This window comes from Stegostoma tigrinum, chromosome 33 (genome assembly GCF_030684315.1).
Source record: "Stegostoma tigrinum isolate sSteTig4 chromosome 33, sSteTig4.hap1, whole genome shotgun sequence".
Lineage (NCBI taxonomy): Eukaryota > Metazoa > Chordata > Chondrichthyes > Orectolobiformes > Stegostomatidae > Stegostoma > Stegostoma tigrinum.
In genome coordinates, this window is record NC_081386.1 from 286,637 (window position 1) to 309,600 (window position 22,964).

General features: G+C 45.9%; 1 protein-coding gene across 1 annotated transcript in view; it reads right to left on the minus strand.

The window, feature by feature from the left end:
- Nucleotides 1-914: 914 nt before the first annotated feature.
- Nucleotides 915-22,964, minus strand: part of unc93b1 (unc-93 homolog B1, TLR signaling regulator) — a 54,933-nt gene continuing 32,883 nt past the window's right edge. The window contains exon 12 of the mRNA XM_048563006.2: nt 915-2,352. Coding sequence (XP_048418963.2) covers nt 2,344-2,352 — 9 coding nt within the window. The 3' untranslated portion in view covers nt 915-2,343. The remainder of the gene's footprint in view (nt 2,353-22,964) is intronic.

Consider the following 22,964-nt stretch of genomic DNA (forward strand, 5'->3'; position numbering starts at 1 on the left):
TGGTTGGTCAAATAGACCCCACCTGGTCTCTTTCGAGTATCTATTGTTCACATTCACACACACTTGTTCTGGATATAGTTTGTGAATAAATAACTACTCTGATCATCACAAATCCCAATAGCCTTTTCATTCTGAGATATCAGGGTGTGAAAATCTCGACCCCCAGTGGGGTCTCTCGATTCCATTATCGGTCAATGAGCACTCGCAATTGGTCTGGCTTTTTAAGACTTTACTCTATATTTCTTCATACGGCCAGGTGCAGATCATCCGGAAACATAGAAGTTGAGCACTTCCGTATTCCTCAGAGGAGCTGCACACCACAGTTTAATACAAAGACATTTTTATACTTTTCTTATAGCAGGGTACATGGTGTGGTCGCATGTGTGTACAAACAATTACCAATCAATACATGATATTGCTTCATTGACAGTTACCTAATCCAATAGTATTAACTGGTAAACAACTTATGTCACAATGCTTAGGTTACTTTTTGTCTCGCCATTCAGCGCCACAACATCTACAACCGAAGGTCAGCTAGAATGGTTAGTACTGCATTACTTTATCATTACTGCATTTTATGCAGCTCTAGCAGAATTCACAGTTCCCAGGCTAGAAGCCATTTTGTTGTGCTAACTTGCACCGAGAAGCCATCTTGTGCCTGTATCCAAGTTTCAGACTCTCATCTCCCCAGTTTGGTCATTCCGTGACCATTACCATAGGGCGGGAGAGCATAGATTAGGTCAGTCCAAGTGGATGGACGCCAGAGCTTGCAATAGTCCTCCGCCTCCAAGGAGGAGTCAGGGATGGACAACTGGTCCTCCTCATCCTCAGTGGGTACACCATTAAGGCGGAGGAGGAGCATTTTCTGAGAGGAACCAATATCACTAATAGAATTCATTAGTTTAGCATTAACATTTAACGATAGTATTACCAACACAAAGACAAAGTAAAATAATGCCAAGCTATATCGCTAGACTGAGCAGCCAGTGGCACCATGAGCTGAAACTCCAATCTCCTTCACTAGGATCTTGCTTGAAATCATCTAATTGCTACCTATTAGACTGAATGGCATGGGTTACGTCATATGATTTGTCCGTAACATGGGTGATGCATTTGTCTCCCACTATAGTACAGACTCCCACTTGTTGAGCCAACAAATAATCCACAGCATACCTTGTCTGTTGCACATAAAGCCTTAGTTCTGCCAGTTCCTTATTAACAGCTTCCAGACATGCCACAGTGTGGTTTCCCAGGATGGTTAATCCACAAATAAGGTAGTTCCTATTCTTGGCACTACTGACTCCTGCTGCTCCCCCTAGAGACAGGGATCCAAGGAACCCGTAGCCAAGTGAGGACCCCAGTGTGACAGGGTCCTTCCAGTCTGCACAGAATTGTGCACTAATGGCTCAGGCCACTACTTTCCTACGGGTATGTCCTCGCTGGGGGCATGGGATAGTAAGCGGTCCAATAGTACCAACTGCAAAGAGGACTGGAAGGGTCGGGGTGGCTGTTGTGTATATCCCATTAAGGAGGAACACAAATCATTTCTTAGCTTGATAGCATTTGACCTCTTGATTATTTTCCTGCGTGAATTGTTTGTACCACCAGTTCTCCGGCTGGCTGGAGTCTCCGCCTGACCCCACCTGGATACATTCAGGTGTCTGAACTAACATGTGTCCCATTACGTTGGCCACAAATAAGCTGTCTACCAGCAGTTATGTTGACATCTTTGCTCATCGCAAGTGCACGTAAACAGGCCTTTGTTCACTTGGCAATGTTGGTGCGAGCACTGCGTCTGCACACAGGGAGTACCACTGGGGACTAGAGCATATGTGCACCCCCATCCTTGTCCTGAAGAGCTAAGGGGGTAACTTAGCAGGTTTGAACATGTTGTGCCGTTCTTTCCCTGAGTTCCTATACAATTGGGGGACTGTGTCCTGTTAAGTTTATCAGCTCTACACATCTCCCATGAATACTTCATCGGGATGTACCAGTCTGGACTATGCATGAGACGTTAGTCGTGTCAGTCGTGTATAAGTCAAAGGGGGTCCACCCAGGGGTGGCTACAAGTAACTGACAGGGCAAGTGGGTAACACACAGTGCGGTTTCCATATAAAAGGATATGAGTCTTTAAAAACAAATTGTCCTTTAGGCTTAATGCTGTAAAGGCGGCCATGACAATGGAAAGCCCAATAGCAGTCTTTAATCCTTTTGCGGGGCCCATCGTTTCCAATCACTCAGTTGAATCCAGCAGCTCTGTTCTCTGGCCTTTGGCTGCTGTTGGTGTTTGCAGGAGTATCTAGAATGGCCGGGAGATTCCTTCTGGTTGTCCTGGAGCAAGGATTAGGATATCTAAAACAAAAGAAGAATTACTATTCAAAACATGCAGTTTTGCTTGTATCTTAGGAGTCTGGTTTGTTACCAACTGCTTCCTTCCCCAGTTCCTCATTGTCTCCATCTCCCCCCTTGGAAGGGGCTCGACCGATGACCTTGCAATGATGGAGGTGAACCCAGGCGGAGCGCCCGGTGACCTTAGCAGCAGTAGGGGTGGTGAGCAGAACCTGGAAGGGCCCTTCCCATCGAGGTTGGAGGCCGCAGCATCCAATTCTTGATGAGAACGAAGGAGATGGGCTCAACAGTCAGAACATTGTTGAGGGAGGGGAGCTTCTCATAAGCAGCACGGACCTGGGAGTGAAGGCCTCGCAAAATTTTAGTCAAAGTAAGAATATAGGAGGACATGTCTTTAGTCAGTGGTGAAAATGAATAGGGGAAGAGGCATCATTCCAGGGTGTGCGGAAATCTCGACCATAAACAATTTCGGCTGGGGATAAACGAGTTTTGCCTGCGGGAGAGAAACGCAGGTGGAATAAGACTAGAGGTAACAACTGAACCCAGGAAAGATCAGTCGCAGAAGTCAATTTGGCAAGTTTAGTTTTCAAAGTCTGGTTACAACACTGTACGAGCCCCGCAGCCTGACGGTGATACACACAATGAAGCTGGCGGCGGATGCCAAAATGAGAGCGTATTGCACCATTAATATCCCCAATAAAGTGAGGACCATTGTCAGAGGGCAGACAAAAGGGAATACTAAAACAAGGAATAATTTCTTTGAGCAAAATATTTACAACAGCCTTGGCAGTTGCATTAGAAGTAGGACAAACCTCAATCCGTTTAGAAAAAAACATCAGCAATAACCAGAACATACTTATAATGCTAACACTTTTGAAACTCAGTAAAGTCAAGCTCTGAAAGTCAAGGGTCTGGAAGGGCCCTTCAGGAAGGGGTGCCTGCCCAATCGGGTAAGGCACACCTTGCCTGGATTATGTTCCTGGCAAGTGAGGCATCAAGCACTGACACTTTGGGCCATCTGCTGGAAGCAAGGGTACCACCAGGTGGCCAAGAGGAGGTCAGAAGCCAAGCGAGCACCACAATGAGTAACACTATGCAAACAGTCAATGACCCATGAAGCAAGAGCATTAGACGTACAAATTTGACCAGCTGGAGTGGTCCAGAGTTTAGTAACAGGATTACAATAACAGCCGGCATTGGACCATAGCAGCTTCTCAGATTCAGAGACATTCCCCTGTAAGGCAATAACAGCTTTAATGGTTGGCATTAGCTTGTCGACCCACTCTTATCAGACCTTACAGTCTGGCTCATCATTTTAGGCACAATCATAAGACAGCTGCGAGAGGCATCTTTTGCAGCCTTATTGGCAGCACGGTTACCAATGTCAACAGGGGATTGGCCAGTGGCATAGGCAGCACATTTGATAATAGAAACCTAACTTGGGAGCAGGAGCATGGTTAAAAGGTCTGAAACAAGCTGGCAATGAGAAATGAGGGTACCTGAAGAGGTCAAAAATCCTCTATTCTTCCAGATCTGACCAAAATCATAGACAACACCGAAGGCATAGCGGGAATCAGTGTAAATGTTTACGGGAAGACCTATCCTGAGGACGCAGGCACAGATCAGGGCAAAACGTTCAGCCTCTTGGGCAGAAAAGGGAGTCTCAAAAGAAGCTGATTCCAGGACGGAGCCATGGTAATCAACTATTGCGTAGACCGAGAGGCGATTACCTGTATGGTCAAGAGAGGAACTACCATCAGTAAACATATCGATGTCTGGGTCCGGTATAGGGGTATCAGAAAGGTCTGGGTGAACGTGGATGTCCTCATTAATGAGGAGGAAACAATCATCATCTGCGGTGGACAAAAACGACAGGGGATGTGCAAGGAAATCGGCGGGATGCATACTTAAAAGTCAGCCGGGGGTTGTTGAGGAGGTAAGTTTCATAGCAGTTTTGGCGGGCAGCAGTCAAATGTTGGGTTTGCAGTTGCCCTAACAGGGTGACTACTGCATGAGAGCTGTAGACAACAATGTCCTGCTGGAGGGTGAGGTTCTCTGCGGATCATAAGCTGAGACAAAAAGCGGTAAGGATTTGAGTACAACGGGGGTGCCCCAAGGCAACAGCATCAGGTTTAGTAGAGAAATAGGCAACAGGATGGTGTTTATCTCCATGTAAGATAACAAAGTGTGAAGCTGGATGAACACAGCAAGCAAAGCAGCATCTCAGAAGCACAAAAGCTGATGTTTCGGGCTGAGCCCCTTCATGAGAGAGGGGGATGGGGAGAGGGTTCTGGAATAAATAGGGAGAGAGGGGGAGGCGGACCAATGATGGAGAGAAAAGAAGATAGGTGGAGAGGAGAGTATAGGTGGGGAGGTAGAGAGGGGATAGGTCAGTCCAGGGAAGACAGACAGGTCAAGGAGGTGGGATGAGGTCAGTAGGTAAGAAATGGAGGTGCGGCTTGAGGTGGGAGGAGGGGATAGGTGAGAGGAAGAACAGGTTAGGGAGGCGGGGACAAGCTGGGCTGGTTTTGGGAGGCACTGGGGGGAGGGGACGAGCTGGGCTGGTTTGGGGATGCACTGGGGGAAGGGGAGATTTTGAAGCTTGTGAAGTCCACATTGATACCATTGGGCTGCAGGGTTCCCAAGCAGAATATGAATTGCTGTTCCTGCAACCTTCGGGTGGCATCATTGTGGCATTGCAGGAGGCCAATGATGGACATGTCGTCTAAGGAATGGGAGGGTGAGTTAAAATGGTTCGCGACTGGGAGGTGTTGTTGTTTGTTGCGAACCGAGCGGAGGTGTTCTGCAAAGCAGTCCCCATGCCTCCGCTTGGTTTCCCCGATGTAGAGGAAGCCACACTGGGTACAATGAATACAGTATACCACATTGGCAGATGTGCAGGTGAACATCTGCTTAATATGGAAAGTCATCTTGAGCCCTGGGATGGGGGTGAGGGAGGAGGTGTGGGGGCAAGTGTAGCATTTCCTGTGGTTGCAGGTTAAGGTGCTGGGTGTGGTGGGGCTGGAGGGGAGTGTGGAGCGGACAGGGGAGTCACGGACAGAGTGGTCTCTCCGGAAGGCAGACAAGGGTAGGGATGGAAAAGTGTCTTGGGTGGTGGTGTCGGATTGTAGATGGCGGAAGTGTCGGAGGATGATGCGTTGTATCCGGAGGTTGGTGGGTGGTATGTGAGAACGAGGGGGATTCTTTTGGGGCGGTTGTGGCGGGGGCGGGGTGTGAGGGATGTGTTGCCGGAAATGCGGGAGACACGGTCAAGGGCGTTCTCGACCACTGTGGGGTAAAGTCCTCACCATCAACAACTTCTCTTTTGCTCGGTCCAATGCGGGTACCCATGGCCACCCCCTTTGTCTGTAGGAAGTTGGAGGAATTGAAAGAGAATTTGTTAAGGATGAGGACGAGTTCGGCCACCGAACTCATCTCCACCTATCTGGACTCCATTTTCTCCCCTTTGGTCCAGGAACTCCCCACCTACGTCCGTGACACCACCCTCGCCCTCCATCTCCTCCAGAATTTCCAATTCCCTGGCCCCCAACACCTCATTTTCACCATGGACGTCCAGTCCCTATACACCTGCATTCCTCATGCAGATGGCCTTAAGGCTCTCCGCTTCTTCCTGTCTCGCAGACCCGACCAGCCCCCCTCCACCAACACCCTCATCTGCCTAGCTGAACTCGTCCTGACCCTCAACAGCAACTCTTTCAATTCCTCCCACTTCCTACAGACAAAGGGGGTGGCCATGGGTACCCGCATGGGCCCAAGCAATGCCTGCCTCTTTGTAGGTTACGTGGAACTGTCCTTCTTCCACACCTACACAGGCCCCAAACCACACCTCTTCCTCCGTTACATTGATGACTGTATCGGCACCGCCTCTTGCTCCCCAGAGAAGCTCGAACAGCTCATCCACTTCACCAACACCTTCCACCCCAACCTCAAGTTCACCTGGGCCATCTCCAACGCATCCTTCACCTTCCTGGACCTCTCAGTCTCCATCTCAGGTAACCCGCTAGAAACTGATGTCCATTTCAAGCCCACCGACTCCCACAGCTACCTAGAATATGCCTCCTCCCACCCACCCTCCTGCACAAATTCCATCCTCTATTCCCAATTCCTCCGCCTCCTCCACATCTGCTCCCATGATTAGGCATTCTACTCCTGCACATCCCAGATGTGCACGTTCTTCAAGGACCGCAACTTCCCCCCCGCAGTGGTCGAGAACACCCTTGACCGTGTCTCCCGCATTTCCCGCTACACATTCCCACAACCCGCCCCCGCCACAACCACCCAAAGAGGATCCCCATCATTCTCACATACCACCCCACCAACCTCTGGATACAACGCATCATCCTCCGGCACTTCCGCCATCTACAATCCGACCCCACCACCCAAGACATTTTTCCAACCCCACCCTTGTCTGCCTTCCGGAGAGACCACTCTCTCCGTGACTCCCTTGTCTGCTCCACACTCCCCTCCATACCCACCACACCCGGCACCTTCCCCTGCAACCGCAGGAAGTGCTACACTTGCCCCCACACCTCCTCCCTCACCCCTATCCCAGGCCCCAAGATGACTTTCTATATTAAGTAGATGTTCACCTGCACATCTGCCAATGTGGTATATTGTATCCATTGTACCCGGTGTGGCTACCTCTACATTGGGGAAACCAAGCGGAGGCGTGGGGACCGCTTTGCAGAACCCCTCCGCTCGGTTCGCAGTAAACAACTGCATCTCCCAGTCGCGAACCATTTCAATTCCCCCGCCTATTCCTTATACGACATGGGCCTCCTGCAGTGCCACAACAATGCCACCTGAAGGTTTCAGGAACAGCAACTCATATTCCGCTTGGGAACCCTGCAGCCCAATGGTATCAATGTGGACTCCACAAGCTTCAAAATCTCCCCTCCCACCACTGCATCCCAAAACCAGCCCAGCTTGTCCCCGCCTCCCTAACCTGTTCTTCCTCTCACCTATCCCCTCCTCCCACCTCAAGCCCCACCTTCAATTCCTACCTACTAACCTCATCCCACCTCCTTGACCTGTACTGACCTATCCCCTCCCTACCTCCCTACCTATACTCTCCTCTCCACCTACCTTCTTTTCTCTCCATCTTCGGTCCGCCTCCCCCTCTCTCCCTATTTATTTCAGAACCCTCTCCCCATCCCCCTCTCTGATGAAGGGTCTAGGCCTGAATCGTCAGCTTTTGTGCTCCTGAGATGCTGCTTGACCTGCTGTGTTCATCCATCTCCACGCTTTGTTATCTTTCTCCCCATGTAGTTGGGTGAGAACTGAGGAGGCACAGTCATCCAGAATAGTGCAGTAAAGTTGGAAAGTCTGTCATAAAGGGGTCTTCCCAAAGCTGGAGCTTGTCACAAGGCTTGCTTGAGTTCATCAAAGGCCTGTTTTGCTTCTGAGGGGAGTTTGAAGGTCCCTTCGTAGGAAGTGAAAGGGGTCAATATCTCAACAAGGACAGTCGCATTAGGGATCCATTGTCAACAGAAGTTGACCATACCCAGCCACTGGTGAATCTGCTTTGCGGTCTGTTGGACTGGGAAGTTGACAACAGGAGTAATACGGCTCTGTTCAAGGGAGCGTGAATCAGCCGACAGGATGAAACCTATGAACTTTACTTGGCATTGTGCAATCAAGACTTTCTTGGGAGAGACAACATAACTCAGACGGTTCAGATAGTTAAGGAGGAGGATGGCATCGGAGCGGTTAGATTCCTCATCTAGACTAGCGACAAGGAGATGGATGGAGCTGGATGAACACAGCAGGCCAAGCAGCATCAGAGGAGCAGGAAGGCTGACGTTTCGGGCCTAGACCCTTCTTCACAAATTTCTGTGTTCATCCAGCTCTACACCTTGTTATCTCATATTCTCCAGCATCTGCAGTTCCTACCATCTCTGAAAACCTTTTCACTCTGCTCTCTCCAGTCAGAAGGGTCTCCAAGACAACAAGAAACAAACAGGAAGCACACATTTCCACAGAGAAAGGAATATCAGGTCAAACCTGTCGTTGGATTGTCTGTCGCTGGTGAGGATGTTGCATGTCCTCCAGAAAGTTACAACCAATGACTGTAAAGTACACAGTTCGAGTAGAAAGGAGTCAACATGGGAGTTATCTGTTTGTTGTAACAAGCAAGATGGATACTAAAAGTCCTTGGAGGATGGGTCTGGCTTGCATTTAGCTACTTTTAAATTTTTATCAATTCTAACAAATAATACAAGGATAATTCCAAATGAAACATCTGTGTCAAATTCTGAGCAAAGTTTCAGATGTACAATTTAGAGTCTGATCCGTAATAACTGTAGTAATACCTTTGCGACATGCCAATTGGAGGGGAGGGTGTGAAATTAAATTGGAGGTTAGCTTTCGCTGAATGGGCCATTCCGTTGGCCGTATCAATCAGCAGTCTCTCCTCCTGACTGCTTAACTCCCACCAAATTGTCCAGTAACCATGTCCATTGCAGAGATCCATACTGTGACCTCTGCTGTTTGTGATCCATACAGATAACTTCGATGAAAATGTCGATGGGAGGGTTGGTAAGTTTGCAGATGGTACTAAGGTTGGTGGAGAAATGGATTGTGCAGAAGGTTAACACAGGATATAGCGGGGCCTTGATCAGTTGCAGATATGGGCAGAGAAATGGCTGAGGGAGTTCAATCTGACTGTGAGGTGCTGCAGTTTGGGAGACCACACGTTGAGGAGAAGTATGCAATTAATGGCAGGAATCTGGTGCACAGAGGAATCTTGGGGTTCAAGTAGAAAGCTCCCTGAAATTATCCATCCAAGTAGATAGGGTGGTAAAGAAGGCTTACGGCATGCTTGCTTTTATTGTTTGGGAAACTGACTATAAGAATCAGGACGTCATGTTGCAGCTTTATAAGACTTCGGTTAGGCCACCTGAGAATATTACATTCAATTCTGGTCACCACATTACAGGAACAGTGTGGAGGCTTTGGAAAAGTTTGCCAGGATGCTGCCTGAATTAGAGGGTATGAGTTTTAAGAAGAGGCTAGAAAAGCTTGGTTTATTTACTCTGCAGTGATGGAGGCTGAGGTGAGACTTTGAAGAAGTCTATAAAATTATGAGATGCATGTATAGGCTTGACAATCGGAAACTTTTCCCCAGAGCTGAAATCTCTAATATTAGAGGGGCATGCATTTAAAGGTACAAGGGAGTAAATTCAAAGATGATGTGAGGGGTACGTTTTTTACACAGTGATAGGAGTCTGGATGGCACATTCAAGGGTTATGGTGAAGGCAGATGCATCGGGGGTGATTAGGGGACATTCAGATAAGTACATGAGTATGCAAGGAATGAAGGGATATGGATGAAGGGCAGGAAGAAGTGATTGGTTTAATTTGGCATCGTATTCGGCAAAACAGCTTGGGCTGTAGGACCCGTTCCTTTGCTGTACTGTTCTATGTTCTATCACTTTGCCCTCTCACGCTACTTATTTCACGCCAGTGTTCATGTCCATCATCATTCTCCGCTCCTGCTCCACCATCTCTCAGCCAGCGTGAGCCAATCACCATGTCCATCATCACTCTCACTATCCATTCCATCATGGGTCAAAGTCATAATTCAAACAACGCCAGGTTAGCTGACAAAGGAGTAGGGCTCCAAAAGCTTCTGATTTCAAGCATTGTCCCCATTGTCTACTGAGCTCACAATGTCCTCAAAAATTCCAGTAAATTAGTTAAAACGGGTAAAGCCTTTCATGAACACATGCTGCATCTGCCCAATGGGACAATCTCTATCCAGATGTCTTGTTATTTCTTCCTTGACTGTACATTTAAACAATTTCCCCACTAGAGGAGTTCAGCTAAAGGGCCTATAGTTACCCACTTTTTGTCTACCTCCTTTTTTTAAGCAATGGTGTCACGTTTGCTGTTTTCCAATCTGTTTGAACCACCCCACAGTCCAGTGAATTTTGGTAAATTACCACGAGCACATTGCTTTTTACCCCACCATCTCTTTGAGCACCCTAGAATGCATTCCATCAGGGCCACGAGACTTGGCTGCCTTTATCCCTATTATCTCACCCGATACTTCAGCTTTAGTGGCAGTAATCATTTCTAGGTCCTCACATGTCATAGTCTCCTTGTCATCAATTATTAGCATGCTATTTTTTTCAAGATTAGATTAGATTCCCTACATTGTGGGAACAGGCCCTTCGGCCCAACAAGTCCACACTGCCGCTTGGAGCATGCCACCCAGGCCCATCCCTGTCCCCCTATAGCCCACACACCCCTGAACACTATGGACAATTTAGCATGGCCGTTCCACCCAGCCTGCACATCTTTGGACAGTGGGAGGAAACCGGAGCACCTGGAGGAAACCCACACAAACACAGGGAGAATGTGCAAACTCCACACAGACAGTTACCCGAGGCTGGAATTGAACCTGGGTCCCTGGCGCTGTGAGGCTGCAGTGCTAACCACTGAACCACCGTGCCACCCAATTTGTGTCTATTACTGTGAAGAACGACACAAAATATCTGTTCAATATCTCGGCTACCTTATTTTCTGTTACTAAATCCTCCTACTCATCTTCTAAAGGATGAACGTTTACCTTAGTCACTCTTCCTCGTTTTATATATTTGTCAAAACTTTTGCTATCTGTTTTTATATTCTGACTTGGTTTACTCTCATAATTCATTTGACCTTTCTCAATCGGTTTTCTTTGTGGCTTTCGGTTGACCTTAGAAGATTTCCCAATTCCCTCGTTTCCCAATGACCTTTGCGTTAGTTTTCAATTTGATACCATTCTTTATTTCCTTATTTACAATTGGCTGATTATTCCTTTTCCTGCAGTCCTTCCTTTTCAGAAGCCTTTGGTCAGAAAGCATTCTGCACTTTGTGATTAGCTTTGGGCCCCGCATAAAATGAAGGACATGCTGGCCCAGGAGGGCACCAGAGAAGATTTATAAGAATGGTCCTGGCTTGTCATGCGAGGAGCGGTCGAGGATTCTGGGCAGAACTGGATTGAGTGTGGATATACAATAGGGGACCTCATTGACACTTACAGAACCCTGGATAGAATTATGTTGGAAGTGGAGAATGGATAGTAATGCTGTGGGTCCAGAGGGAATAATGACGGACATGGACACTGGCCAATGCGTGGGATTACCTAAGATATGTTGCTGAATGTGGTAACAGTGATGATGGGCATGGCAACTGATCGACGTAGATGTGAAAGTTGCAAGTCTGTTGTATGAGACATAATGGGCATTGAGATTGACCAGTGTGATGCGAGTAGTTGCCTGATGTTTGGGGCATGATGATGAGCATGGAGTCTGTAAACTGAGCCTGCACGTTAACCTAAAAAGAATCCTGAACCAGCAGTCCTAAATCCAGTTTCAGTCCCATTCATCACTTTGTCCTGAGATTGCAAGAATTGCAGATGCTGGAGTGAAAGACAACACTGGAGCTGGAGGAACACAATAGGCTAAGCAGCATCACAGAATCAGGAAAGTTGACGTTTCAGGTCAGGTCAGAAATGAAGAAGGGTCCTGACCCGAAACGTCAACATCACTTTGTCCTACCACACTACCTCACCATCACTCATATTCTATTGGCCAGTCACCACATCCAGTATCATTTTGAATCCCCACACCACAGCATAACTCCTATCCCATTGGTGAGTCTTCTTGTCCATCATTGCTCTGAACACCCACACCACATCGTCACTTGTATCCCTTTTGCAAGCCTCCCTGTCCATCACCACAATTCCTCCAAACTACTTCTCATATTCTATTGAACAATCCCTAAAACTATCATTGCACTCCCTTATTCATAACATCACTGGCATCCCAATATCCAGTTTCCATGTCCATCTTTCTTCTCCTATTCTACCCCACATCAATCTCAACTCACTGAAGAGTCTCCATGTACATCATCACTGTCTCTCACACACAAACGCTTACAACATTATCATCCCAATATCCAGTTTTCATCTCTGTCATTATTCTTCCCAACCCAATGAACACCCACACAACATCGTCACTCCCAACCCAATGCCAGTCACTGTGTCTTCCATTGCTCTGAGAATCCACTATCACTAAAATCCTATTGACTCATCTCCAGAAGCACTATATCCTCCCAATCCACCATTACTCCCGTCCCACTTAGAACAGAAAACAAAGAACATACAACTGTACAGCACAGGAACAGGCCTTCAGCCCGTGAGCCAAAAATGATGCCAAATTAAACTAATTCTTTCTGCCTTCCCTTGGTCTGCGTCATGTGTTAATCTAAACATCCCATAAACGAGCCCATCGTATCTTCCTCCACCACCACCTCGGCATGTGTTCCAGATTATTTCAACTTTCTGTGTAAAGGTTTGCCTCTCAGGAATCCTTTGGACTTTCCCACTCTCACCTTAAATGCTTGCCCCCTAGTATTTGATATTTCAACTCTGGCAAATAGATTCTGGCTGTCAACACTATCTATGCATTTCATAATTTCTATCAAGTCTCCCCTCAGCCTTCATCACTTCAGAGAAAACAACCCAAGTTTTTCTCACCTCTTCTTACACCTTAAATCCTCAAATCCAGGTAACATCTTGGTAAACCTTTTCTCCACGCTCTCCAATACCTCCTTATCCTTCATAGAATTTAGAAACCAGAATGGACTGCAATATTCTAAGTGTGGCCTTACCAGAGTTTTATAAAGTTGCAACAAGACATTGACTCTCGTACTTAATTCCCGGTCCGATAAAAGCAAGCACACCATACATTTTCTTTACCAGCTTATCTTCTTGCATAGCAACTTACAGGGAGCTCTTGGATCCAAGATCCCTTTGTAAATCAATGCTGTTCAGGGTCCTGCTATTAACTGTGTACTTTTCTTTATGATTTCATCTTCCAAAGTGCACTAGCTCACACTTATCCAGATTAAACTCCATCTGCTATTTCTCCACCCATATCTGGAAGTGACCTATGTCCTGCTGTACCCTTTGGAAGCCTTCTCAACTACGTAAAACTCCAACAATATTTGTATCATCTGCAAACTTACTAATGCACCCATCTACATTTTCATCCAAGTCATTTATACATATATCACAAATAGAGGAGGTCCTAGTAAGGATGCCTGCAGAATTCCACTGGTCATGGACCTCCAGCCTGAAAAACACCCTTCCACCACTACCATCTGTCTTCTTTGGGAAAGCCAATTCTGGATCCAAGTGACTATGGATCCCATGCATCTTAATCTTCTGTTTACATTGAGGGACCTTGTTGAAAGCCTTACTAAAATCAAAATAAACAACATCACTGCTCTACCCTCATTGATCACCATTGTCACCTCCTCGAAACATTCAATCACATTAGAAAGAGATGACTGCCCTGCAGTAAGCCATGTTGACTGTCCCTAATTAGGCCATGGTTTTCCAAATGCATGTAAATCCTGTCCCTTAGAATTCTCTGTAAAAGCTTCCCAATCACTGATGTGAGATTCGCCCATCTACAACTTTCTGGATTACCCCTCTTTCCCTTCTTAAACAGAGGAACAAGATTAGCTACTCACCAGTCCTCTGGGACCTTTCCATTGGCTAGCACGGTGATGAACATATGCAAGTCCCCATATCTATCATCACTCTTTCGTCACAACCCATCATTCATTCTCACTGATTTGCCCAGTCACCACACCATTATAACCATTCTTCCCATCCTTACATCGTCACTCTCATCCTAATGGCCAGAGTCTATGTAAATAATTTTTCGGTCCAAACTCTGCAACATCATTAATATCCTATTGACTAGTACTCCATCATCACAGACACTTTTGACTCACCATCACTCCCATCTAATTCATCAGGCTGCATGACCACAGTCACTGTGTCCTCCCTCTGCACATTCATTCCTAACCCTGCTGCCAGTCCGAGTGTCTATTGGCACCTTAACCTCCCATCATCAATGCCATCCCATTAATCCATCACCTTGCCTTGCACACATAGCTTTGATCACATTAACCAATCTCTATGTCCATATAAATCTGTCCTCATTCCACACTGTGGTTCCACCCCCATGTCTATCGTCGCTCTTCTACCCTCCCCAACATCATTCTCATCCCATTGGCCTGTATCTATGTCAATCATCACCCTCTTCCCTCACACCACATCAACACTCATGCCATTGGCCAATTTCCATGTCCATAAACAGTCTGTCCAACCTCCACACCGTCTTTCCCATCACATTGATCAATTTCCATGTCCATCATAAATCTAGCCTCAAACCTCAATGTGACACTAGTTTGTCCAATATGTCCCATCACTCTGCGCTCCCATCATTCTCATTCCATTGGCCAGTATCCATGTCCATCAACACCATCCACCTTCATGACACAAATACTCCCATCACAATGGACAGTGTCCATATCCATCAACACTGTCCTCTTCCTCCATACTGTCACTCCCATTCTATTGGCAAGTATCATCCATCATGATAATGGGAACTGCAGATGCTGGAGACTCCAAGATAATAAAATGTGAGGCTGGATGAACACAGCAGGCCAAGCAGCATCTCAGGAGCACAAAAGCTGACGTTTCGGGCCTAGACCCTTCATCAGAGAGGGGGATGGGGGGAGGGAACTGGAATAAATAGGGAGAGAGGGGGAGGCGGACCGAAGATGGAGAGCAAAGAAGATAGGTGGAGAGGGTGTAGGTGGGGAGGTAGGGAGGGGATAGGTCAGTCCAGGGAAGACGGACAGGTCAAGGAGGTGGGATGAGGTTAGTAGGTAGCTGGGGGTGCGGCTGGGGGTGGGAGGAAGGGATGGGTGAGAGGAAGAACCGGTTAGGGAGGCAGAGACAGGTTGGACTGGTTTTGGGATGCAGTGGGTGGGGGGGAAGAGCTGGGCTGGTTGTGTGGTGCAGTGGGGGGAGGGGATGAACTGGGCTGGTTTAGGGATGCAGTGGGGGAAGGGGAGATTTTGCCTCCTGCACTGCCACAATGATGCCACCCGAAGGTTGCAGGAACAGCAACTCATATTCCGCCTGGGAACCCTGCAGCCATATGGTATCAATGTGGACTTCACCAGTTTCAAAATCTCCCCTTCCCCCACTGCATCCCTAAACCAGCCCAGTTCATCCCCTCCCCCCACTGCACCACACAACCAGCCCAGCTCTTCCCCCCCACCCACTGCATCCCAAAACCAGTCCAACCTGTCTCTGCCTCCCTAACCGGTTCTTCCTCTCACCCATCCCTTCCTCCCACCCCCAGCCGCACCCCCAGCTACCTACTAACCTCATCCCACCTCCTTGACCTGTCCGTCTTCCCTGGACTGACCTATCCCCTCCCTACCTCCCCACCTACACCCTCTCCACCTATCTTCTTTGCTCTCCATCTTCGGTCCGCCTCCCCCTCTCTCCCTATTTATTCCAGTTCCCTCCCCCCATCCCCCTCTCTGATGAAGGGTCTAGGCCCGAAACGTCAGCTTTTGTGCTCCTGAGATGCTGCTTGGCCTGCTGTGTTCATCCAGCCTCACATTTTATCATCCATCATGATGCTGTGTTCACCCAATTTATATCAGAAAGTTTTAATTGTTACCACACACTGTCGCCACATCGTGACTCTCTTCTCCGTTCCCCTCATGAAAAAATGTATTTGTTTTGACTTTTAAACTATAGAAGCAAAGAAGAGTGGAGAAAGTATCAGTATTTCATCCCCTGAGCCTGCAATATCATTAAAATTGGACGTGGCTGATCATGAGCTTTGTACCATGATCCCATTCTCCCTCACAATCCCTTGATCCCTTTAGATTCAAGAGCTGCATGCTTCTCTTTCTTGAAAACTCATCATGTTTTGTCCTCTTCCACCTTCTGTGACAGTGAATTCGACAGACTCACTCCTGTCTGGGTGCAGAAATTTCTCCTCTTAGTCCTAAAAGATTTACCCCTTATCTTTAAACAATGATCCCTACTTTTGGCTGCCATATTATTGGGAACATCCTTCAAACATCTAACCTGTTTACTCCTGTTACAATTCTTTACATTTCTATGAGATCCACACTCATTCTTCTAAACTCCAGTCAATACAATCCTGGCATGTGAGACATGCCATTCTTGAAATTAGTCTTTTTTGAGCACTCTCCATCACCAGAATATCCTCCCTCAGGTACAGAGATCACAACATTTTAGATATGACCTCATTAAAGGTGTGCAAAATGATCAGAGGTATAGATAGAGTGGACAGCCAGAGACTTATTCCTAGGGTGGAGGTAGATATAGGGGAATCATCAGAGGTAGGTTCTTTACTCAGAGAGTGGTAGGAGTGTGGAATGCATTGCTGGAGAGGGCAGTGGAGTCAGCCTCATTCGGGGCATTCAAGCGGCTATTAGATAGGCATATGGATGATAATATAAAGTAGGGGTGGAAGTTAGATTGACCTTAGGTTTAGGGTAAAAGTTCAGCACAACATCGTGGGCCGAAGTGCCTGTAATGTGCTCTACAGTTCTAGCTCCTGAATCTTCCTCCACTAGGGGAGGGTCACCGCAGGTTCATATTCACAAATGAGCCTATCTAGACAATTTAAGTCATTATCTGGTTTACTCTAATTTTTATATTTAGAATAGCCGCAAGTTTCTGAGAAGTTCATGTTTCCCATCTTGCTCAGTTCCACACGGCCTGATTCCCAGGCCACAAATCTCAGGAGCAGCAGGTGAGAGAGATTGACAGAAAGTTGGTCACAATTGGAAACTCATTCACGGTTGCTCAGAGTCAAGGGAGTGTTTGGGTGTTGTGGACATGTGAGGTAGTGTCAGTGAGATTCAACTCTGCGACGATGGTGATGGCCAACTGGAGGATTAACTGGACTTGAATCCACGAAAGACAGAGAGGGATTAACAGAGAAAGAGGGCTTGGGGGTGGGGGTGCAAGAGGGGTGAGACTGATAGGCTGAGATAGACAGAGAGGGATACTGGCAAAGACAGAGAGAAAGAGCAAAAAGACAGATTGACAGAAAGAGGGACAAAGACAGAGAGAGAGAGAGTCTGACAATGTGAGAGAAAGGAAAACAGCAAGACAGACTGACAGAAAGTGACAGAGAGGAATGAGGGTAGTAAGACAGAGAGAGGGAGAGACAGAAAAAAAAGAGAGGGAGACAGATACTGACAGACAGTCAGAGATCGAGAAAAATGTGGCAGAGATAGAGTGACACCAAGAGAAAAAGATACAGAAATATACAAGCGTGCAGGAGACCTTATCACAATTCTACATGTGTTAGAGAGACTGTACCTGAAGGATGTTGAACAGTACTGCTTTGCTTACTTCAGGATGTTGCACTTTGTGGATTGAAAAGTCTAGTTTAGAACAAGGGGAACAAATTTGTAGAAAGAGAGGAAGTTGAGTTACCTCCCTCGAAAGGTTATTGATCTGTAGAATTCATGACTGCTGAGTGCAGTGGATGCTGGGACATTGAATCCATTTGAGGAGGAGATACAGGATTTTTAGCTAGTGAAGGACTGAAGGTTTATGGAGAGTAGGCAGGAAAATGGAGTTGAGACCAAGATGAAATTACCAAGGATCATATCAAATGACACAGCAGGCTAGACGGGTTGAATGGCCTACTCCTGTTCCTAGATTTGATGTTATGGAGTGACAAATGTACATTGGAGGAATCTGAAAAGACATCAGCCAGTGTGCTTCCTGGGATCAGGTATTGTGAAGTAAAGAAATTAAGGAATCATAGAAAATAGGAGCAGGAGGAGGCGATTCAGCCTTTCAAACCTGCTGAACCATTCAATATGATCATGGCTGATAATGCATCTCATTCCCCCATTCCCATTTCCTCCATTTGAACACTTTGGTCCTGAGAACTGCATCTAACTCTTTCTTGAACATATTCAATGTTTTTACCCTAAACACTTTCTTATGGTAGAGAACCACACAGGCTCATTAGTCTCTAGGTTAAGTTATTTCTCCACATCTCAACCCTAAAGCCCACATCCTTAGACAGTGACCCTCTGATTCTGGACTTGCCGGTCATCAGTATCTTTCTTCCTGCGTTTACCCTATCTCATCATGTTAACAAGCTGCATTAATACTCTCTGAGTAGATGTCTGAAACATGGACTCATTGAAATAAATAACAACGACAAGAAAAGGCTCTGAACTGGCTATCAAAGTACAAAATGCTGTGAGCCCAATTAATATTATGGTTGAGCCAGTATTATCCCAGACCTCTACACCTCTGTAATTGTTTATAGTCATATATAGGGTGTTAATTGTAATTAACACACTAACTTTGAGAGGATGTAAAGAAGAGCTGTATTACAGAGAACATATATCCTTAACAAACAATGCCTGCAAATTAAAGTTTCAATATGTGTCGGGTCCAGAAGGTTTGTTCACTCAATGTCCAGCAAAAGACATCAAATACTCCCAGCACAATACTTGGAGAAAGGACACTTTTTTTCACACATGTTGGTCCACTCGTGTTTGGAACTTATCTTGTTAACAGCTGGAGAGGCAACAGGTCTCTTCACTTTTCAAACATCCCTCCCACATGCAGAATGTCGATGTATTTGTCAAAAAGACCATATCAAAATGAGGTGGAAGAGTCAGTGACAGGAGAAAGCTGAGGAAGAAAGGCTTCAAAAGGAAGATTTCTCATAACTTCACACAGGTTTACAGCATGGTAAAAGGTTCTTCAGCCCAGCAAGACTGCATCAGTCAGAAATAACCATCCAAGTATTCTGATCCTAATTCCCTGCACAGGGTCATAACCTCAGTATCACAGGTATACATCTAAATACTTCTTCAATGCTATGAGGGTTTCCGCCTCTACCACCCTTGCTGACAGTAAGTTCCTGATTCCCACAACCCTCTGAGTGAAAACATTTTCCCTCACATGCCCTCTAAACTTCCTGGGCACTATCTTAAATCTATGCCTCTGCTCATCGATCCCTATCTACAGCCCTCATAATTTTGCTCATCTCAACCATGACCTCCTGCCTTCTCTTCTCCGTCACCTTATCTCTAAGGAAGTCTGTCCAATCTCCCATCATAACTAATAGTCTTCAGCTCAGCCCTATAAATGTTTGCACCCGTTTCTCTGCTGTCACATTTCTCCTGTAATGTGGATGTCCAGGACTTTACACAATACTTTTGACATGACTAACCACCATTTTACACAGTTCACAGAATATCCTCCCTGCTCTTCAAGCTTATTTAATAAAGGCATGAACCCTAATCAACCACTTTATCTTCCTGTCATCAAGCACATTTGTTTTGTCTTTACACTATCTCATCATGTTAGCAAATTGCACTAATCCTTATTGAGTGCTTAGAAGCCGGAAACATGGACTCATTGAAACAGGTATTGAGAACACATTGAGAGGTGCCAAACACCGGAAGTAAATCCCATTTCACATTTCTTTTCCATTCACTCTGCATTGAGCAGAAAATGCATCTTTGATTAATGATATAAGAAATCAATATATAAATTCATATACATCATTTGAGTTGAACATTGATCAGTAAATTGCAGCACTTCCTTTGAAAAACAAACTGCCTCATCGTGTACCTCAGCTGTAACCCAGAGAGAAAATAAACTAAGTTCTTCCAAACTGAAATGAACGTATATGCTGAATCATATTTTGGTTTGTCCATCCTCCAGTTTCTGTATCAACGTCTTTCAATATCCTTCCTAATAGCATTTCCTTCAACTCTTTTGCAGAACTCCTGACTCAATCTACAAGGCACAAGTCAGGAGTGTGATGCAGTACTCTCTACCTGCTTGGATGGGTTTTCTCCAACAACACTGAAGAAGCTCCACACCAGCCATGATGAAGCTGCCCACTTGAAGGGCACCATATCAGAGAGTGGTTGTAGATGCCCTGGAGGTCAGTGCTGAGTGGTGTCCCACAGGGCTCTGTTCTTGGGCCTCTGCTCTTTGTAGTTTTTATAAATGACTTGGATGAGGAGGTTGAGGGCTGGGTTAGTATGTTTGCTGATGACACAAAGGTTGGAGGTGCCATTGATAGTATCAAGGGCTATTGCAGGCTTCAGCGAGACATTGACACAATGCAGAGCTGGGCTGAGAAATGGCAGATGGAGTTCAACCTGGATAAATGCGAAGTGATGCATTTTGGAAGGTCGAACTTAAATGCTGAATATAGGATTAAAGGCAGGATTTTCGGCAGTGTGGAGGAACAGTGGGATCTTAGTGTTCAAGTGCATAGCTCCCTCAAAGTTGCCACCTAGGTGGATAAGTTTGTTAAGAAAGCATATGGTGTTTTGGCTTTCGTTAACAGGGGGATTGAGTTTAAGAGCCGCGAGGTTATGCTGCAGCTCTACAAAACCTTGGTGAGACCACACTTGGAATATTGTGTCCAGTTCTGGTCACCCTATTATAGGAAAGATGTGGAGGCTTTGGAGAGAGTGCAAAGGAGGTTTACCAGGATGCTGCCTGGACTGGAGGGTTTGTCTTACGAGGAGAGGTTGACTGAGCTTGGACTAGAGGTGACCTGATCGAGGTGTACAAGGTAATGAGAGGCATGGATAGAGTCGATAGCCAGAGACTTTTCCCCAGGGCAGGATTGACTGCCACGAGGGGTCATAGTTTTAAGGTGTTAGGAGGAAGGTATAGAGGAGATGTCAGAGGGAAGTTCTTCATCCAGACAGTTGTGAGCGCATGGAATAGTTTACCAGTGGTAGTCATGGAAGTGGAGTCATTAGTGCCATTTAAGCGACTGCTGGACATGCATATGGACAGCAGTGAATTGAGGGGAATGTAGGTTAGGTTATTTTATTTTTGGATTAGGATTATTCCACAGCACAACATCATGGGCCGAAGGGCCTGTACTGTGCTGTACTTTTCTATGTTCTATATCCACAAATATTCACTCCCTCCTCTACTGACACTGATGTAGTAGAGTCTACAGGATGCACAGCAGAAATTGACAAAGGCTCCTCAGGCAGTACCTTTTAAATCCATAACCACTTCCATCTAGAATGGCATGGGCAACAGATGAATGCGAACACCACCCTCTGCAATAACCGCACTCCATGGCAATCGCAATCTCGACTTGGAAATAATCACCGTGCCTTCAATGCCGCTCAGTCAAATTGCAGGAACTCATTTCCTATCAGCACTGTGCCCCAAACCACATGGACTGCAGTAGTTTAAGAATGTTGATCACCAGTACCTTATCAAGTTGCAATCAGTGTGAGACAATAAATGCTGGTACAGCCAGTACCGATCATATTAAAAAAAAACATTTGAGCAAAATCTATTCTGTTCTTTTGTACTCTCAGTGTTTTGTTCATCCTTTTAATTCAATGAGACTGGTTCAGTGATAGATGAAACAGGTTTCCTGTACCAGTTCCATCAAATTTTCTCATCTCTTTGTTAGCATCAGTTTGATCAAGTCCTGACTTTCTCTATTCTGAGAAAATTCATTCTAAGCTTTTTCAATCTTCGTCATCACTGACATCCATAGGACCTGTTTCTATCCTTTGAAATAAAGGACATATTCCTCAGGCTTTAATCTTTCTGGAAGGTCATCCAAACAAGTCAGCATTTTGGATGAATATTCCACTTAATGTTAGCCAGTAATTTTACTATCTCATTCTGGCTATTGATGGTATCCCTGGGACGTCTCCCATCCAGCTATTGATTGTAAGAAACTTGTTTAGCAGTAGTGTTGTCAGTCATTCATTCAGACTGTATTTCTGCTGATGTTGTTCCTACTGAGACTCATTGAGTTGTTTGATACCCCTCTCTCATTTACTGGCTCTGTTAAAATATGTGTAATTTTGCAATGTCTTGGTCGATGATAGACTTGGTTTTGCATGCAGGACTCTTTTGAAAGTACTTCTCCTTGCTTCATCATTGATCAGAAGGACTACTTTCCAGTTGTGAAATACTCCTGGTCTACTTGAACGGGCCAGCTCTTCGCGCCACATTTTTGGCACAGATTCCATTGGCACTGGATACTGTCAAATACTTGGAATTTTATATCCCCACTCATACTGGATTTCATTGAGCCACCTGCCATCTTTAGTACTGTCAATGATGTAATCTTGAGTCAAGACTCACTTTCCTGCAGCTCAAGCTGCTAAAAATTTCTCACTGTGACTTGGTTTACTTGCTGTCATATAAGTGCACTGCTGCTTATATTCCTGCTCACCAAAGTAAATGCAGTCGAGTTTAGTAAACAATTTGACAAGGGCCCTTTTCTTAGAATGTTTGAAACCGGTGAACTGTATTATAGGATTCTGTGATGGACCAGCCATCTAAAATGGCTGACTGACTGCCTCCTGTTGAATCTTGAATTATTCATAGATTCCTGCATTTTAGAAATTTCAGAAGTAGGGTATGGAAAACTCTCTATGTTTACAGACAACAGGTATGAGCCACCCTGCATGCAATACCCCAAATGTGGCCTGACCAGAGCCTTATAAAGCCTCAGTAGTACATCCCTGCTTTTATATTCAAGCCCTCTCAAAATAAATGCCACCATTGCATTTGTCTTCCTGACTACTGACTCAAACTGCAAGTTCACCTTGAGAGAATCTTGGACTAGAACTCCTTTGCATTTCAGACTTCTGAATTTTCTCCCCATTTAGAAATAATCCATGTTTTTATTCTTCTTACC